This window comes from Littorina saxatilis, linkage group LG12, assembly GCF_037325665.1.
Source record: "Littorina saxatilis isolate snail1 linkage group LG12, US_GU_Lsax_2.0, whole genome shotgun sequence".
NCBI classification, from domain to species: Eukaryota; Metazoa; Mollusca; class Gastropoda; order Littorinimorpha; family Littorinidae; genus Littorina; species Littorina saxatilis.
In genome coordinates this window covers 33,704,339-33,724,920 of record NC_090256.1, presented here as the reverse complement: position 1 = coordinate 33,724,920, position 20,582 = coordinate 33,704,339, and the positions used below count along the sequence as shown (strand labels likewise).

The window sequence follows — 20,582 nt, the reverse complement described above, 5'->3', positions numbered from 1 at the left end:
CCCCCCCCCCACACACACACACACACATGTACGAACACACTCAATATGCACAAAGCTCTAAAATAGTGCTACACATCACACAATTACTTACTGCTTCAACAAGCCTCTCCTATGAACCAATTTGGCAGCACAAGTTCAAGTGATTTCAAGCTACAACCAATACCCATGACGAGCAACATCACAAAAAAATTGACAATTCTTTTTCACGTGATGTGACATGTTATGGCATGCAACAACTCGCACCACCTGATCAGACTTTCACAGTTCATCATATCATAAAGCTGCAAGACCATAGAATGTTTAGCAACACATGCAGTCAATCTACTTTAAAACATACATTTTGAATACAATATCCATACTTAACCCTTAGGCTGGTTGTCGCGACATCATAGGTGTCAACCTATCATTGGTGTTGCCCTTATATGAGGCCTTCCAAAACCGTATTAGACAGCTCAAGACCTTATAAAATTGTATTGTGCCCACGTGTTGAAAAATGGCTCTTCAGTCGTAAAATCCAGAGGCACGCACTTTCACATGTTTCCTGCATGGGACACAAAACGAGTAGTCTGGGCCTTCTGATGAAGATTTAATCCATCCAGCGTATGCACCGTTGTTAAAAATTGGGCTCTCCCACTCTTTAAGATGTCGTCCGGATCCACTTTGCGATGTAGTTTTCAGCTTTTTAGCTGGAGGATAACTTTGCGATGCCATGCTTGTTGATCGACGCTTGATAGAATGTACCGGAAACCGGAAGTGATTTATAGGAAGTCAAGTGGAAAAAGAGTCTGAGTATGCGCAATGACAACGTTTGAGAGTCGTCTGCATGAAAGCGTCGATCGTTGTCTCTCAATCTCCATTGTTATCATTCATTTTAACGTTGCTGTAATTTTTTTCTTTTCGCCGTATATTCTTCTTTTGCCCGTATAGATTTTCCTATACACCGTATTGGGTAAAAAATGCATTTTTCCCGTACAGCAATACGGCCAAACCGTATAGGTTGACACCTATGCGACATATGTCACGCTACTTTACATATACTGTCACCTGGTTGTCACGACACTATATGTAGCGCTACTGGCTCAGTATGTTTGGTCGGTTCCGATTACCTCCCATGGATGCGAAAACCTATATGACAGTTTTTCTTTATTTTTCTCTCTGTTAATTCACCAGTGGCTATGTAACGTGTTACAGAATTGCACCAGTGAAAGGGTTAATAGATGTCTGAATTTCAAATGCACAGCCCTGGAATATTTTTCAACGTTGCTCAATACTGTTCGACTTCATTTTCACACCAGTGGTTCAACAATACAGTGGTACTTGTGATGAAAGGACACCCTTGGGACCAGTTAAAATATATATATCTACATTGCTGGTGACTGGAATATTTAGGTCAAGATAACTGCAATACTTTACAGAAGGTGTCCATTATCGGGAGGTGTCCTCTCACCAGAGAGGCCACAGATTGCAGGTACAGTGGGACCCCCCCTATCAAGACCACAAATCTGAAAAAATCGGGTCTCAAAAACGGGACGTGTCTGAAAAAAAAAAAGGGTGAATTTTAAGAGGTTATGAACAGAGGTTATGATCTAAGAAAACAGGGTCTTAAAAGGGAGGGAGTCTTAAATTGGGGGTCTTTAAAAGGGGGTTCCGCTGTACCTCTGTTCCTATTTTCATTTTGGTCCTCAATGGTCAAATACAAACTGGGAGCAAAAAAAAAAAAAAAGGACCAGCGGACCACCCTGTACAGTCGCCACACCGTACATGCAAACAGAAGACGCTGGCTACATGTAGCCCGACTCCTTGAATACGTTGCGCTGAGCAGTGAGCTGGGACTCGGTCAGGGGCAGCATGGGAAGGCGAGTGGGGCCGCCATAGTAACCAAGGTCATCCATAGCGGCTTTCAGACCTGGCACACCCAGCTGCTTGGTGACCTGTGCAAATTGCATACCAATTAGGTGAGCCATATCTTACAATTAACTGAACAGTTGCAATGTATCATATTGTGCAAGGACTAAACAGGTGAGAATTCTATTTAAAAAAAAAATAGTAACATTTCATGAACAAGACTTAAAAATGAATTGTTAAATACTTCTGCTCACACAAAAATAACACTGCCGTATCAACAGTTATAACCATCTCACAAAATTTAAACTCCTGGGCAAACGCAGAGTATGGCTGCTTCAATTGTGGAGTAGAAAAGGATCATACTCATAACAGTTCACTGCTAAAATAATAGTCATAGCTCCCGAACGCAATATAATAAGAAAAAAGAATTCAAATAATAGTTTTATCACTCACAGAGGCATTGGGTCCCACAAGTCTCTGCTGTAGGGCTTCAGCTTCCTTCATCTTGCCGGCCTTGAAGAGTTCCACCAAGGTGCATAACTCCTGTCCCAGGATGTTAGCCAGTCCGCACACACCTCCCACACACCCTGCACAAGTCAAATGTTGACAAAAATATCCTTTGAAGTTACACAGTCCTTCAATGACACTGTTTGAATCATCAAAACTCTACCACAGTCGAACCTGTCGGTAACGACCACACAAAGGGCCAACCAAATGTGGTCCCTGTAGACAGGTGTTCGGACAAGTCGGGGGTTTCTTTGAGGTTGTCCTAATGGATCACAAGTTTAATTCTTCTTCTTCTTCTTCCTCGTTCATGGGCTTAGACTCCCACGTTCACTCATGTTTTTAGCACGAGTGGATTTTTACGTGTATGACCGTTTTTACCACGCCATCCAGGCAGCATACGCCGATTTCGGGGGAGGCATGCTGGGTATTTTCGTGTTTCTATAACCCACCGAACTCCGACATGGATTACAGGATCTTTTCAGTGCGCACTTGGTCTTGTGCTTGCGTGTACACACGAAGGGGGTTAAGTCGCGAGCAGGTCTGCACATAAGTTGATCAGGGAGATCGGAAAAATCTCCACTCTTAACCCACCAGGGGGGCAGCGACTGGGATTCGAACTCACGACCTCCCGATTAGGAGGCCGACGGCTACCACCACGCCACTGCGCCCCTACAAGTTTAATTGATATGTTTTTAAATCAAATGCCTTTGATCAGGGGTGACGCTCACTAAAGATCAACAAAGAAGAAATTCCTGTCTTTCAAAAATTAGGTACATACAGTGGAGTCCAGCTATAACGAACCTGGGTATAACGAAATCCCGCTTTTAACGAACTGCCATTGATTTCCCGGCAGACAGCCTTCTATTTCTTACTTGTTACTTTCTGGCTACAACGAACCTTTTGAACTCATTTGCATAACGAACCCCTCTTATAACAAAGATGTTTTCATCGCCCCAGAGCCGTTTTGTCTCTAAAAGTCACAAGGCTACAACGAACTGATGTCAATAATTGTCTCCAAAGACAAAAATACACAAACACAAGTGCACATCGCGTGATGAGCGAACTCGGAACAAACAGCGGGAGGTGCACGGAACAGCCACCGCCGCTGTGTTTTCAGTATTCCAATCAGCTGCTAAGCTATGACAATGCTCTAAAAAGTCACAAGGCTACAATGAGGCAGATCAAAGGCAGGTCCATTGTGATAGCTGGGTGTCCTTCTTTATAGACACTGACCTTCTTCCCAGGGGTCATTGACCCAGTTTTAGCTATGAGAGGTGGTTCCCCTTTCATATGAGAGAGGAAACACTTCCTGCACCCGGGTCAGTGACGAGTTTAACCTACGGGGAGTTTAACCTATGGGGCGGTCTCTTTGATGTCTTGAGAGGAAACTTGGCCAGAACTGGTGGACACCATGAAATCGGAGATTGATCAGAATGTACATGTACATGCTTTTACACGACTTTTTAAATTTTACTTCTTCTTCTTCTTCTTCGTTCATGGGCTTAGACTCCCACGTTCACTCATGTTTTCAGCACGAGTGGATTTTTACGTGTATGACCGTTTTTACCCCGCCATTCAGGCAGCCATACGCCGATTTCGGGGGAGGCATGCTGGGTATTTTCGTGTTTCTATAACCCACCGAACTCTGACATGGATTACAGGATCTTTTCCGTGCGCACTTGGTCTTGTGCTTGCGTGTACACACGAAGGGGGTTAAGACACTAGCAGGTCTGTACATAAGTTGACCTGGGAGATCGGAAAAATCTCCACTCTTAACCCACCAGGCGGCAGCGACCGGGATTCGAACTCACGACCTCCCGATTAGGAGGCCGACGTCTTACCACCACGCCACTGCGCCCGTCTAAATTTTACTTCTAAAATTGTGACAGTAAAGTGAACATTTGAACTATGCCTCTATGGATTATATTATGAAGCTGTTGAAAACATGCAGAGATTATACTCTCCAAGGAAAGATCGATGGGACAATCATTTGAAGGTGAGTGGGAAAACTTGTCTCAGAGGCCATTTAGGGTTGAAAACTCTACAACGAATTACTGATATAACGAACTAAAATGTATCTCCCTTGAGATTCGTTGTACCCGGACTCCACTGTACTACTTTCTGGAAGATTTCAAAAATCCATATGAAAACGTCAGGTACCCACGAAGACTGGATTTTCTATTCGCGCAATTCTGCCACTCTGCTGAAAAGTCTCATCCCTTCTTCTTCTTCTGCGTTCGTGGGCTGAAACTCCCACGTACACTCGTGTTTTTTTGGCCCGAGTGGAATTTTACGTGTATGACCGTTTTTTACCCCGCCATTTAGGCAGCCATACGCCCTTTTCAGAGGCAGCATGCTGGGTATTTTCGTGTTTCTATAACCCACCGAACTCTGACATGGATTACAGGATCTTTTTTGTGCGCACTTGGTCTTGTGCTTGCGTGTACACACGGGGGTGTTCGGACACCGAGGAGAGTCTGCACACAAAGTTGACTCTGAGAAATAAATCTCTCGACGAACTGACGCTGACAGCGGCCAACTGGATACAAATCCAGCGCGCTACCGACTGAGCTACATCCCCCCCGCCCGTAAGTCTCATCCCTCAAAAGTAAGTTCATCATGGCAATTATGAGAATATTATGAAAACCATCTCACCAACACTGTAGGCTGGCATGAGGAACCCAGCGGAGCCAGCCAGAATCTGGAAACCTTTTTCCTTGGTTCTGAATGCCACCAATCCTAGTTTGCTCACCTTTCAATAAAAAAAAAGACAATGCTGTTAAAAAAAACCACCAAACAACTAAGTCAGTTTCTCTGACAAACTTACAAACACAAAAAAGAGGAGAATATTTCAAAAGACCCCCCCCCCCCCTCCCCAATGTAAGACTCCCTCCCTTTTAAGACCATGTTTTCTCAGACTTTCTGTTCATAACCTCTGTAAATGTACACCCATTTTAAGACTCCCTAATTTTGTAAGAGCTGATTTTCTCCGATTTTGAGGTCTTAAAAAGGGGCTTCCACTGTACACACGATTGTACAAATACTTTGTTCAACAGAAAGACCTCTTCATGGGGACAGCATCCCTTTAAATGTAATATGTATCGATTGAACATTGGAATTCCCTTCTTTGAGCCATGTGACGTCAGAGGCCGACAAAAATTCATATTTAGGCGGTTAGCCGAGACTACAAAATAGTGCATGTTTGTGTGGGTTCAATCGTAAAAACTAAAAGGAATTCTAACCAGAATCGATCGATACATAAATGTTATTTGTATTTTTTTTAGCAAAATATGACATTTTACACAGATCGGTCTCGGAGGAACACTGACTGTCTCAGATCTGTGTAAAATGACATATTTTGGTCAAAAATACAAATAATGTATAATATATAATGTATACTCACATCACCTCCACTGTCCTTCAGGCCGATAATGTTTGGATGGGACGCCAACTTGACGATGACCTCAGGGGAAAGGTCAAGGCCTGTGTTACCAGGAACGCTGTAGAGAATGACTGGAACAGGACTGGTGTCTGCCACCTAGTAAGGACAAACAAAAGGTTAAGAAATGTGGGTGGGGGAGTGTGTATGTGTGTGTGTGTGTGAGTGTGTGTGTGTGTCTATGTGTGTATGTATCAATGGCATTCAAGAAGTTACTGCGCTAACAATACAGAATTAATATTTTGTGGCATAGGATGACAAAGTAGTTCTCCTCGATATGACAGCCCAGGAAAGTGCATACGCCTTGAGACACCTGTGGAACTGGGAGAGCTGTCTGTGACAAGGTCTGGCAACAAGGTATGTTCTCCTGCTTTACTAGACTCTTGCTGACTTTGAATTGGCAAAGCGGATGTATTATGGGGCAGGGATGTTGCTACAAATTCATACCTATAGGACAAAATGTCCTGAGTTCTTCAGCATCAATAGGACATTTGACCGCTTTCAGAAAGTGTAATAGGACATTATGAATTTGCGCCAAACAGCTTATAACACATTCCATGGAATTGTTCCAAAGTCATGCACCCACACCCACACGCACACACACCCACACACCCACGCGCGCGCGCTGTAGAACACACACGTAATATAGTAAATACATCAACACACAAGGGCGGATCAATTGACTTTGGAGAGGGGGGGTTACAAAATGACTGCGAAGATACAAGTTGACGGCGCCGAAGGCGCCTAAGCCTCTAGGGGGGTCGGGGGGCATGCCCCCCCGGAAATTTTTTTTATCCAAAGAAGCAAAATAGAGCTATCTGGTGCATCCTGAGCCAATAAATTACCTCTTTTTTTTGGGGGGGTGGGGGGGGTTACATAACCCGTGTAACCCCCCCCCCCCCCCCCCAGATCCGCCCTTGACACAGTGTGCATATAATGTTGTATTTGTTTAGTTTCAAAGAAACCACAAAAAAGAAACCAACATGAACAACTTCAGAGCTCTTACTTTGATTACAAACTGCATGATTTGGATAAAAGTTGAAAAACAAAATGATCGGTTTGATCTAATGCTGATCTTTTGCAGGCTTTAGTTTTTTTTTCCAGCGGCATAATTCAGTGCTTCGTCTCGTATCGAAAACAAAAGCAGACGACAAATTTAGTCAGTTGGAGTTGTCTCCCGTACTCCTGTAGCATGCACTGATCTAAAAATAATTCACTATTTTTAGATCAATGCGCTGCACCGAGACGGTTATACCCAAACAGCGCACACCGCAAACGGTTCGGGAATTCCCGACAAAAGAAAAGATCCGCACGCGGCACTGGCAACTTCAATTTCACAGGGTCCCCACTGGTTTTTAGAAACAAAATTCCATGACTTTTCCATGACTTTCCATGAGCCTCAATAACATTTTCCATGACTAGATCCACAGGTCGCCATTTCCGAACACGCAAACTGTTTACGTCTTGTCACTGCCAGTTTTGACACTGGCTTGCTTTGCACCGAATTTGAGTCAGTTTCTACGCAGTGTCTCTTCGACAAGCAAGTCAAGCATTTGCTACGCAGTCAGATTATCGGTAATGTTTGCTGGTCCTGTCATTTCAGTAAAATGGACCACAGGCGGGATGTATCGTTCACTGGACCACTACTTTCATAGAAAGACTTTCTATGAAAGTCGTGATCCAGTGAACGATACCTTCCCCAGTCACTGTTTGTATCCATCTGCACTTTCGTGAATTCCGTTTTGTAACCGTCACTGTGACTTGACAAACTGTCATTTTTTTCACCGCGATACACAGTTCATTGCGAAGATCTTCCTTGGTAATTCGTTCCAATTCCGCATACTTTTTGTTGTCAAGAAACAAATCGAAAGAAACTTTCCAACTCATCATCCTCCATCTTGCTTGTCGAAGCGCTAAAGTACTTTATCGATGCAAAAACAAAAGCAGAAAACTTCGACGAAACCGACTCAAATGCAGCGCAGACGACACGACGAGATAACGGAAGGAAGTGAGCCTCGCTTTGGCTCAAGTGCCGTTAAAAATACCGTTATTCTCGTATGCAAATACGAACGAGAAGTTGGTCATACGAACAAGCCTTGTGCTGGCGACGCAAATCGCTGCTGGCTGGCAAAGGGGGGGGGGGGGGGGGGGGAATGGCTGGCGACGAAAATAGCCGCTGGCGTGCTAAAGGTTAATTATTTTTCTTTCTTATTTTTTTTAAATTCCATGACTTTCCATGACTTGAATTGAAATTCCATGACTTTCCAGGCCTGGAAAATTAAAAATCAAATTCCATGACTTTCCAGGTTTTCCATGACCTGTACGAACCCTGATTTCAGCTGAACACGAGAGCGTTCGGTCTTTTAGAAGATTTGTATCTTGAAATGAAAATTAACGAATATCGCGCTGTCCGAAGGAATGGAGTACATATCGGACAATGACCACGCTCAGGCTAAAACGATAGGACATCTGACCGACATGCGGCAATGTGAATCGGACATTTGGGGATTTTCATCGTTATATGTCCGATGTCCGACGCCTAACGACATCCCTGATGGGGTAATAATTTTGCCTAAACTCGCCCCTGATTTATGTGACTCAAGTATTTTTAAGCTCTCTTTTGCATAGTTTTGTACCTTAGTGAAGTGTGCGATCATGGCTTCATTGGTCATATTAGCTTTGTAGAAACAGGGAGTGACCACCATCACAGCTGCTGCTCCTGCTTCAGCCATCCTCTGCGTCATGTCTATCGTGCCGCTTGTGGCTGCAGAAATATCACAAAGCACAGGGATGTCATTTGGCGTCAGCAGTCTGTGAAACACTGAAATCTATCTTAAATCGCTGAAATCTTTGCCAATTTGCCAAACTTGTTCACAGTCGGTGGAAAGGTGACAATCAATTGCCGAAGATTTTATGGCCATTTCAAGAAATTTTATTAAATAAATCCTAGCAAAACTTGGCCTGCAGTATTCATTCCTAGATATTTTTACTTTACAATTTCAATTTTCCTCATGTCTGTAGTGCCTCTTGTGGCTGTAGACAAATCGTAGTTTTTCCTCAGTATTTATGAAAATTGAGGAGTTCCCCTCCGAAAACTGAGCATGAGTAGAAAACAGCCAGACCAGTAAAAGTTAACCCATAATTAATCACAGTGGGTATTGTGGGAGTTTTAATAGCCTATGGATGCAGTAAAAGAACAAAAAAAGAAAACAATGAAGCAATTGCAATCTGTGCTTGCAACATGCGCAACATACTCACACATTGCAATAACAAAGTAAAAAATGTTAAAGTATTATTGATCCTCTTGTGCGACGGGCGCAGTGGCTTGGTGGTAAGACGTCGGCCTCCTAATCGGGAGATCGTGAGTTCGAATCCCGGTCGCTGACGCCTGGTGGGTTAAGAGTGGAGATTTTTCCGATCTCCCAGGTCAACTTATGTGCAGACCTGCTAGTGACTTAACCCCCTTCGTGTGTACACGCAAGCACAAGACCAAGTGCGCACAGAAAAGAACCTGTTATCCATGTCAGAGTTCGGTGGGTTATAAAAACACGAAAATACCCAGCATGCCTCCCCCTGAAATCGGCGTATGCTGCCCGCATGGCGGGGTAAAAACAGTCATACACGTAAAAATCCACTCGTGCTAAAACATGAGTGAACGTGGGAGTTTCAGCCCATGAACGAAGAAGAAGAAGATCCTCTTGTGCAACAAATGATCATTGCCATCACAGCTGTTGGCTTCTGTTATCTTTTCTGTCATGTTTTTTAATTATGCTGCCTGTCACTGGAAAATTATCAGAACACACACACACCACTGCAATAACAAAGAAGAAACTAACATGTTATAAAACGAAACAGGAACAATTAGCAACAAAGCTTACATTCGCAACCGGATCCTGCAATGATGAGTTTCTCTTGTGGCACCATCTTCTTTACTCTCCTCACCATCTCCACTCTTTCTTCTGCTGTCAGGAATGCATACTCTCCATTGGATCCTTGGACGACATAGCCTGTGAACAATTCACATCTGTAATGAATTAATCTCAACAACCTTGTATAACGCAAGGTGACAATAACATAATTTTTCATAGTCATGAAAATGTTCCTGTTCATAAATAATCAATGCTTGAATGTTTCCCCCCCTTCCTTCAAATTCACACACCCCTCCCCCCCTAATCCTCCACACACACATACACACTCTGTCCTTGTCGTCTTCTTTGTAAGTTGGTTAGTTGATTTCTGATCTGCTGTACACAGATGAGTTTAAATTTGTTGGACTCCCACCGCAATATGTGGGAGTAAGAGAGAGTGTGAATTTTGAAAGCCAGAGGTCCCTGAAAGGCTTTTCAAACTGTGAATACAGATCTTTATTCCCCCCTCTGCTTCTTTACCCCTGTAAACTTGTAGAGCTAGTTATTTTTCGATAATGACCCAGCAACCAAACAAATAACGAGCCAGCAACAGCCTGAATCCTCGATAGTGCAATGGGTTGAGAAGCTGTTCTGTTTTGGTACTACTTTTGCGACTGAAAAGTTCCGAACGCTCTATACGTACGAAATATACATCTCTGGAGCAAACAATACAAACATACCGCATTTAAATTAACAACTACAGGCCTGAACACATGAATCTCCATATAAAATCCATGAGTTAGGTTGTTTTCTGAATCTAGATCTGCCGTGCCCACACCGTTCATCACAAGCCGATTCCCAAGGCAAGTAACTCATACTCTTGCCGACAAGAGTAGTTCCCCTTCTTTTAACGCAGTTTCTTCGACAACACTGACTGCAATCCGACGGTCAGTTTTAAACAATATTTCATTTTATAAACAGATCACACGCAACCAAATGCACACATCTCATCAATTTAAACAACATAAAGCGGTTTCATACACTATTTTCCCCAGAAAACTGAACTTCATACAGTAATTAACGTTGGAACACGGGTGCAAAAGTTCGTCTGCTAGTCCTATTTGACGAAAGAACATTATCCGAAACGATACTAAAACATAAACAGAACACACAATATCTGCCTTTACCGCCACAGCAGAATAACAGCATATCTGTGTACTTGATTTTAGTCTAAAACAGGGAAACTGACAAGAAGTGTTAACAGAATGGAATGATTTGCATGGAACTATACAACCGCGCATTAATCGATCGTCTGCGCAGGTTGACTGGTTGAGTGATTCGGATTCGATCAAACTTTCGCACAAAAACTCCTGTTTTCTTTGAATAACTGAAGAAAGGAGGAATAAAGAGGTTACACACCTCGTCTCAGTGATTATTAAAAATAATGGTCTCAGTTCGCGGTCATGAAAAAGCTCGCTGAAGCTCGCATTTTTCATGATCCGCCAACTTCGACCATTATTTTTAATAATCACTGAGACTCGGCATGTAACCTCTACATATCAGTCTGCTGATGGAACAGGTTACTTCTCTGATTAACTCATCGTTCTTTTCCTTGGTACCGGTCCAGTTAAATGTGATTTGTATGGTTTCCTGCTCTTTTTTCTGTAACAGATTAAGCATAATGAATAATAAGAACTGAACCGCAATGGAAGATAAGGTGTTTTCTTCAGTAAAAAATGTGTTTTACTTCAGTCCCTTCATCGCTAATCTTTTTCCAGACACAAAAGTCACACTGCAAGCACACCGAGGGTTTTAAAGTAGAATTTCACCTCTGAGAGGAATGGTGTTCCATTTGTTGATGTTGAACTCCAGTTTGTCATACGCTATGCTTTCGTCAGCGTTGAACGGTGTGGGTATGGGAGGATATACTCCGCTGATGTCTAGTGTGCTGGCAGCACGCACACCTATGTTACCGCGCAGGGAAGTCTGCAGGAGTTGTGGCAGGCGGGTCTTTGCCGCTTGGATCACTGTGGCCATTTTCTTTCTCTTCACCTTTTTAGTACAAAAACAGGCATATTTGCAAGGCATTTCAAATGATCCAGTCATCCACATTTGAAAAATGCAGTTAGTTGTAGTAACGTTATTGTTGTAGTTTTTCTCCAAAATGAATGTACATGTAAAATGATACTCTTCTTGGACTGGCCGGTTAGAGGAGCCAACTACACTACAGTGTGTTACTCTCTCTCTCTCTCTTTCTAAACCCCCCCTGCACACACACACACACACACACACACACACACATCCCGGCTGCTCCTTAATTCCCTTCTAATTTCCATGAATGAAGCAGCTTTGATAATGTACATTGCAAGGGTTTGATAATAAGCAGTGGCACCACCATTTCTCTGTCTCTCGATCTCTCTCACACACACACACAGTGACACACACACACACACACATAATACATGTATACACAGACCATATATATACATGCACACATGCAGATAATTACACTGTTTCTTTTCTCAAGGAAAAAAAATCACACAAAAACCTTGCATGATTGTGCACAAATCTACACATTTAATAAGGAGAGTATCAGTGTCAGTGTGTCACTCAACACATGATACGACCACCACACGCGGGGGGGGGGGGGGGGGGGGGGGGGCTATTCTTTGTATAAGGAGACCAACACACAACTAGCAGTTAATGACATTCTTTGGGGGCAGAAAGGAATGCGTCCACGTACAGAAATATCCAGTTTTACCCCAAGTTAACTCCACAAACCCATGTCCGTGTCACATGCATCCACACATTAAATTATCTAGCTGTGTTGCACGAAGAACGGGAAGAAAATTCACCCCGACTTGCGAGCACCATGCAGCACCTGCTGTCTCATCGATTATTGAAGAAGTTGCTGAAAAAATATTTTACTCACCAAACGCAGCTTGCACGCAATCTGACAAGACGTCTTCACGGACACGGATGATTAATTGGCACTGAACAACTCCGGCAGAGATGGAAACTTCGTTGCCTACCTGTAACAACTTTCAACTTGCAGCCGACAGATTTCTTGTTCGCGTCCTTGACCTCGATGAGGCTGAACTCTCACCTCAAAAGGTCACGCCATGAAGCTCATGGAAGTGTGTGCGTGTGCGTGTGTCTGTTTGTCGCTGTATGTGAAGACTATGCGTTATTACAGCTATTCTTCGTTTTTATGGTTTCAATGTTTGTTTTGAGGGCCCCAAAGGGTTTAAAATCGTGATCGTGATTGGCGTTTTTTGACCTTTCTGTGCCGACCGTGATTGCCGACATTTCCATTTCTGTGATCGTGATGGGACTTTGCCCGTGATCCGTGATGACAAAAAAATCAAGTCTCGTGATAGTGATCGTCATTTGTTTTCGTGATCGTGATGGGCATTATTGCAAAGCATTTTATTTTCAACGTACATTTTTCACAGCTGTATCACTCTATGATCCTCTATTCGTCAAGATGTTTGTGATCGTGAAAACAAAAATCAAGGTAACTGTGATCGTGAAAGCTGTCTTTGTCTTTCCATTACTGCCCACAATCAACAGTAGTGATTATTTCGGCACTTGATGGGATGTTGCGCAAGTCCAGTAAAGCAGCGTTTCCAGCATCCAAAAGTCCATTAAAGTTCACAGGTTGGGGAGTATGGGGGGGAGGGGACATGAGTCACAGTGGCTGCTGGTTTAGTGCGAGGCGCGCGACACAAAGGTGTCGACAGTGCGGGCCTCGACGACAGCTGCTGGTAGAGAGTTCCAGTCCTTCACTGTGCTGGGTAGAAAAGCGGCACTCCGATACTGAGTGCGGCAGGTGATGAGGCCGAACTGCTGGCAATGGCCTCTTCGCTGGCGTGGTGGTAAGGGGGGCCAGCTTCGACTTGATGCCCGGACAGTGGACGATGCTGTTCTTGATCTTATAGAGCATCGAGAGGCGGGCAAGCTTCCTGCGCTCCTCCAGAGACTGCCACCCAAGGGAGTCCAACATCCGGCTGACACTTGACGTGTTGTGGTAGCGGTTGCAGACGAATCGGGCAGCTCGTCTCTGGACGGCCTCAAGCTTGTCGATGTTCTTCTGGGTGTGCGGGTCCCATACTGACGAGGCGTACTCCAGGATAGGCCTGACAAAGGCCTTGTACGCCTGCTCTTTCACGGATCTTGATGAGATCTTCAGATTGCGCCGCAGGAACCCCAGGGTCATGTTTGCCTTGCTGACGATGTTGTTGATATTGTCGTCCCAGCACAGGTCACTCTGAATGGTCACACCCAGGTACTTGACCGCCTTCACTGTCTCCAGCGTATGCCTGTGGAGCTGGTAAGAGGGCTGTAGTGGGCGTCTGCTCCTCGTAACAGGCAGGGTGTTGCACTTTGCAGGGTGGAACTGCATGTCCCAGTTCGGCTTCTCCCACTCGGCTAGGCGATGGAGGTCTTGTTGTAGCTGGGCCTGGTCATTTACGCTAGTCACCACCCTGTACACTGCAGTGTCATCCGCAAACAGGCGCGCTAGTGCCGTCAGTCTCTCCGGGAGGTCGTTAATGTACGCTAAAAATAGCGTCGGCCCCAGCACCGAGCCCTGCGGCACCCCTGAGCGGACGCTGCCAAACGAGGAGCGACTGCCGTTCACCACCACGGCCTGACGTCTTTGATGGAGAAAGTTCTCGATCCAAGCAAGTGCAGCTCCTCGGACACCGAAGTTTCGGAGTTTGTGGGTAAGCAGACTGTGGTTGACGCGATCAAATGCTTTCGCCAGATCCATGATCAACACGTCCGTCTGCTTCCCACTCTCGAGGTTGCTCGTGAGCTCTTCGGTGAAGTCCAGGAGCTGAGTCTCGCAGGACCGACTTCGACGAAAGCCGTGTTGATTATCGTCGAGGACGTCGTTGTTGTCAAAATGTTGCAGCATGGCGCTCACCACGATGTGCTCCATGAGCTTGCACGCCACGCAGGTGAGAGACACCGGCCTGTAATTGGCTGGATTGTACTTCTCCCCCTTTTTGAAGATCGGAGTGACGTGCGCGTCCTTCCAGTCAGGTGGAACTGAGCCAGTGGTTAGTGATGACTGGAAGACGGCGGTGAGGCCTGGTGCCAGCTCCTCAGTTTGCCAGTTCTTTGAGAACCCGTGGGCTAATCCCATCAGGTCCTGTCGCCTTGTTTGGATTCAAGTTCGCCATCAGTTTCTGGACGCCATGCGCTGTAATGTGGATCTCATCCATGGGAGGAGTGCTCGAGGCCCAGGCCGGCACACCAGTCCTGGCCTCAAACTCTTCCTCACTGAACGCAGCGCCGTCACCAAACACTGACTGGAACTGTGCGTTGAGGACCTCCGCCTGTGCTATTGGGTCGGACGTCAGCTAAAATTTCCCTTCCCGTGATCGTGATGATACCCCCCCTTTGGGGCCCTCTTGTGTTGGATTTTTTTCGGGAAATTAAAGTTGATAAACATACGGAGCTTCATAATAGAAAATGCTGACAGCGCTGATTTTTTTTAAATGTCAGCTGATAAAAATCGTCTGCTATTGTAGACTGCGTGGGGAAGTACGTAAACCACATGATCTCCCCCCCCCCCCCCCCCCCCCCCTCCCTCCTCTCTTTCTCTCTCTCTCAGTCTCTCTCCCACACACACACAGAGTAATAGGAGACTTTCTCTCTCTCTCCCTCGATCAAGATTACTTTCTTATTTTGCTTATTTTTTCAGTTAAAACTCTGTATGTGTTTAAATGGACAGGTTAGATTATGCCAAGCCTTGAACCCCTACTCTTTCAAAATAAAGTTCTCATTTTTCTCTCTCATACACACAGCCTGCAGCCTGAAGTGACACAGAGCCTGAAGTGCCTCAATGGACGCAAAAGCTATTAGCATACGCACTTCGAGTGTATACAGGATCGATGCCAGTCTGTATACACTCCGGTAATGAAAAGCTCTTGCTGAACTACAAATCTATAGCCAATGAAATTCCCCCTAACAAGTCGTTAGGAAGTAGCCAATGAAAAATAAGTTTGACGTATGGACTTTCGCTATCTCTTTTTCGGAGCCTGTCGAGTCGAGGGTTTGCAAATAATGTACATTCACACAGAGTTGCGTTTCTAGGTCGATACACACTCCACTAGACTAAGTGTGTTCACAACTCCGACAATAAACTGCCATGAATAATATACTCTTACGCATAAATTACATGAAGATGACAAAGCAACAACACAAACAGAGACACGGCACGCACAAGTAAGCATGACAAACAAAAGAAAATGTCAACTAATAATAATGTACATGGCTATTTACAACTGCTCTTGCGGGTGAGTGGGTGTGTGTGTGTGTGTGTGTGGGGGGGGGGGGTGTAGCGGGGCACTGTAGTCTGAGGATTATTTAGGGAAAAGAAAAGTCTTAAGGCCAGATTTAAATGCTTCTAAAGACTGTTGTTGGCGGAGGGGGAGATGTAGTGAGTTCCAGTTGATGGGGGCCTGAAAGGAAAAGGAGCGTTGGGCTGCAGTTTTGAGTTTTGTGCCGGTGAGGTATGTTGAGTTTGAGGTTGTCGTTTGAGGAGCGAATTAAGTGGTCGGGAAGGTTGATAGAGTGAGAGGGAATCGGAGAGATAGGTAGGAGCAAGCTTGTTGAGGCATTTGTATGTGTGAGTGTTGAGCTTGTTTTTGATCCTATGTGAGATGGGTAGCCAGTGGAGTTGTTGCAACAGAGAGGTGATGTGGTCTTTCTTTTTATTTTTAAGGACAAGACGGGCAGAGCCGTTTTGAAAGCGTTGAAGACGATAGATAGAAGAAGCGGGAAGTCCAACAAGAAGGGAGTTACCGTATAGTCAAGACGAGAGAGAATGGTAGAAGTGACAAGTTTGGCTGTAGCGTCTGTGGTGAGGTACTTGCGTATAGTGGCAATGCGGCGGAGCTGAAAGTAGCAGGTACGAGAGACAGAAGAGATGTGTTGTTTCATGGATAGGGTGTTGTCTAGGGTGACTCCAAGATTTTTGACAGTAGAAAACAGAGGGACATAAGACATAACACAAGACATAAGATCTTTTATTGTCCATACAATTAATTACAATGGATGGAAAAGTGTGGTTAATCTGCTCTTAAAACAACCAAAACAACATATGACAACAACCTTAAAAAAACAAAAAAAGAACAATAAAACATGCGATGTAAGAACACCCAAAGTACTCCACACAGACACGTCCGCCACATCCATACTACACACACACACACACACACACACACACACACACACACACACACACACACACACTCTCACGCACATGAGTTGCTGGTAAGAGATAGTAACCAATGCATTGCACTTCTATCACAATCCTAAAACATATAGATAATAACAACTTTTGGCCATACATAAAAACAGTAGGCCTACATGCGGGACAGACAAGTCGGAGAGTTCAAGAGAGTCAGAGGTGGGACTGTGCCTGATAGCAGAGAGTTTTTGATGATTTCAAGGACAGAAGGAAGAAGTTCAGGTGGACAGTCAGAGTAGAGTTGTGTGGGAAGAGGGTCAAGGTCACAGGTTTTTAAGGTGGTTTCTTTGATGACTTTTTCCAGTCTAGGGAGAGTCAGAGGTGGCTTTTGAGGGTTTGGATGTGGTCCCTATCTGAATGGCTTCGGTTTTGTTGCTGTTGAGTTGAAGTTTGTTCTCTGTCATCCAATTCAGCACGTCGGTGATGGTATTAGAAACTGACTATTCGGGTTTAACGTCCTCTTAGACCAACTGGTCTATATTGGGACAGGTATTGGTAATACGTTGAAGATACAATACAATACAATACAATAACTATGGTGTGATACTTTGATTCGAACAAGCCCGCTGTGGCTGTCTTCTTCGACACACCAGCATTGGGTTTGTCTCGTCAAAGTATCGAAATACGATCATGATAATCGGAGACGAGAGATGATGCATGCGTGTCTTCGTGTTTTCCAAGCCATGAGACTTTCGCTGTGAACGTGGGATCTTTTTTGTGCGCATGTGTGCACACGGGGGTGTTCGGACACCGAAGAGAGTCTGCACAAAGTTGACTCCGAGAAATAAATCTCTCGCCGAACGTGGGGATCGAACCCACGCTGATAGCGACCAACTGGCTACAAAGCCAGCGCGCTACCAACTGAGCTACGTCCCCGCCCCAGAGAGAGTGGATAGGACAGTGTCAGACTGATCAGGAGTAGAGCTGTTTTGAAGTTGTGAGTCGTCAGCAAAAGAGTGATGGAGAACGTTGTGTCGGTCAAAGACGTGGTCAAGAGGTTGAGTGTAGAGAGTGGAGGTAACTTGTCTTGTGTCGTTGTTCTGTGGCTGATCAAACTGTATGTTGAAGTCTCCAATGAGGACAACGTTTGAAGTGTGCGTGATGGGTTTATGTCAAACTAATAATTGTGAAGTTTGTAATGAACTGGATACATTTGAGCACTTCTTTGAGCACTTCTTTTTTCATTGTCAAGAGGTGGGGAACATTTGGAAAATAAGTAAAGACTTTATTTATAAGCAAATTTATTATAATATAACTTTGAATGAAACAGATATATTATTTGGTTTTTGGAATGAAAATTTAAAAAACGATCAAATTTATTTGATAAATTATTGTATTTTGATAACAAAAGTGACCATAGGAAAATTTAAGTATTACGTATTTTATTGGAATTAGAGTTAAACATTAGACAGAAGTTTATGTTTTGTATAATATAAAATTGATTATGTTATACAGAAAAAGACCAAGGAAGAAGGATGCTCCCTGCCTTAAAAAAAATAAATAAATAAAAAATAAAAATAAAAAAATCGGGCAAACAAATACGGGTTGAAGCATCCTGCATGCAACTGAGGTAAAAAAAAAAAAAAAAAAAAAAAAGAAATTCCTACGAGGTAGGAAAAACACCCCCGTTGGTCAAAGGGAAATAACCATTCTCACTGCCACCAACTGAGAAGGTTATTTCCCTTTGACCATTAACATGTCCCTCTATAAGTCCTTGTAGAATCTTAATCCACCAATAACTCCCTAACCGTGTGTTTGACTGGTCCCAATTTTTGTAAGGACCGTCTCAGGAATGTATAGAACCTGTTCACCAAGTTTGGTGACGATCGGTCCGTTCATTCTTGAGATCTATATGCGAACACAAACACACACCCAAACAAACAAACAAACACATCAAGCGAATCCTATACACACCCCTATACCGGGGGTGTAAAAAGGGTGTGCGTGATGTGGTGTTCAAGCAATTCTTCAGCTTCTGTGAGGAATGTGGGGAATGTGAATTTGTTTTTAGTGTTGTGGGAAGGACGGTAGATGCAGATCACACAAGTGCTAGTAACCAGAGCAGGAAATGACCATTTCTACTATTGCTAAGGTGGTATGTTCATAAGGAACAGATGTTCTGAAAGTCACAAAGGGTTCTAACGCCTGCCTAAAAACAACTGCGATTCCACCACCCACGACAGGTGGCAGTGGCGAAGGTGCCCCACCCACGACAGGTGGCAGTGGCGAAGGTGCCCCACCCACGACAGGTGGCAGCCGCGAAGGTGCCCCACCCACGACAGGTGGCAGCCGCGAAGGTGCCCCACCCACGACAGGTGGCAGCGGCGAAGGTGCCCCACCAACGGCAGACAGTGGCAGCGGCGTAGGTGCCCCACACACGACACGTGGCAGCGGTGACAGGTCAGGTGCCCCACCTCGTTGTTTGCGGCGACCACCGCTGTACGGGCGACGTTTACTTTTCTTGAAGTTGTAAGTCTGACACTGAGATGTTGTAAAAATCCAGGGGACACATGCACCGGCTTTTCTTGTAAACACAGGAGCTCTGCATGGCTGTACTTGACACAAGGTCGCACAGCTGTAGTCACAACACTGCGCACCGGAGCGGTGCGCGTGTACTTTTGCGTAGTATCCGCCGCCGGTGTTGACGGTAGCCGTGAGCGGAGCCCTTGTTGACAGCAGTGTAGGGAGAAAGGATAGTCCGAGCAGAAACATAGAGTTATCTCTCCAGGCCAGCATCCAAAAATGCCAAAACTGGTACCACTCTGTAGGTCTCAACATGACGAAGTCAATGATCACAACATTAAAAGCGATCAAGGTTAATTGACAAGATAATGAACCAAAAACCGCAGAGCACGTCCCCTTGAGCCTGTTATAGGCGATGGTGAATACTACTCACTACTGATAAGCAGAGTATCAGTGTCAGCGTGTCACTCAACACATCAGTGGTACGACCACCACACTCGGGGCCAGGGGGGGGGGGGGGGGGGGGGGGGGGGGGGGGGGGGCTATTCTTTGTATAAGGAGACCAGCAAACAGCACTAATGACATTCTTTGGGGGCAGAAAGGAATGCGTCCACGTACAGAAAATAATGTCCAGTTTTACCCCCAAGTTAACTTCGCAAACCCATGTCCGTGTCACATGCATCCACACATTAAATTATCTAGGTGTGCATTTTCACCCCGACTTGCAAGCACCAGCACCAACTGTCTCGTCGATTATTGTAATATTGAAGAAGTTGCTGGAAACAATAGTTTACTCACCAAACGCAGCTTGCAGTTGCACGCAATTGGACAAGACGTCTTCACGGACACGGGTGATTGGCACGAAACAACTCCGGCAGAGATGGAAACTTCGTTGCCTACCTGTAGCAACTTTCAACTTGCAGCCGACAGATTTCTTGTTCGCGTCCTTGACTTCGATAAGGCTGAACTCTCACCTCAAAAGGTCACGCCATGAAGCTCACGGTAGTGTGTGTGTGTGTCCGAAGAGGTAGTCAAGGAAGCTGCTGCTCTTTCGAGTCAGACAGGAGCACTGGCATCAAGGAGGTGCAGGTACAAGTAAATACATTGACGGCGGAAGCAGCAGAGTTGTTGGCTGAGTTAAACCAGCACGTGCCTGTCTTCCCCGGCCAAAGCTGCCTCGGGGAAGTGGCTACCACCTTAACCCACCAGGCGACCG

The 20,582-nt window shown here is 44.9% G+C and overlaps 1 protein-coding gene across 2 annotated transcripts; it reads right to left on the bottom strand.

The window, feature by feature from the left end:
- On the bottom strand, positions 1-20,302 carry LOC138981792 (4-hydroxy-2-oxoglutarate aldolase, mitochondrial-like). 2 transcript variants are annotated; one of them, XM_070354873.1, is made up of 9 exons: positions 20,165-20,302; positions 12,572-12,671; positions 11,469-11,691; positions 9,670-9,798; positions 8,428-8,555; positions 5,756-5,890; positions 5,008-5,104; positions 2,299-2,432; positions 1-1,931 (listed from the first exon to the last, which is right to left on the bottom strand). In XM_070354873.1, the coding sequence occupies exons 3-9, from the start codon at positions 11,674-11,676 to the stop codon at positions 1,782-1,784; spliced, it is 981 nt and encodes a 326-aa protein (XP_070210974.1). In that variant the 5' UTR covers positions 11,677-11,691; positions 12,572-12,671; positions 20,165-20,302; the 3' UTR covers positions 1-1,781. The 2 variants fall into 2 exon arrangements, with proteins under 2 accessions (XP_070210974.1, XP_070210973.1); XM_070354872.1 differs by lacking the exon at positions 20,165-20,302 and having other exon boundaries at positions 12,572-12,713.
- Positions 20,303-20,582: the final 280 nt, after the last annotated feature.

Coding starts and splice junctions, on each gene's coding strand:
- LOC138981792 (XM_070354873.1), bottom strand. CDS start 11,676: ATGGCCACAGTGATCCAAGCGGCAAAGACCCGCCTGCCACAACTCCTG. Junction 5,891..8,427: donor TGATCGCACACTTCACTAAG/GTACAAAACTAT, acceptor TGTCCTTACTAG/GTGGCAGACACCAGTCCTGT. Junction 1,932..2,298: donor TTGTGGGACCCAATGCCTCT/GTGAGTGATAAA, acceptor CAATTTGCACAG/GTCACCAAGCAGCTGGGTGT.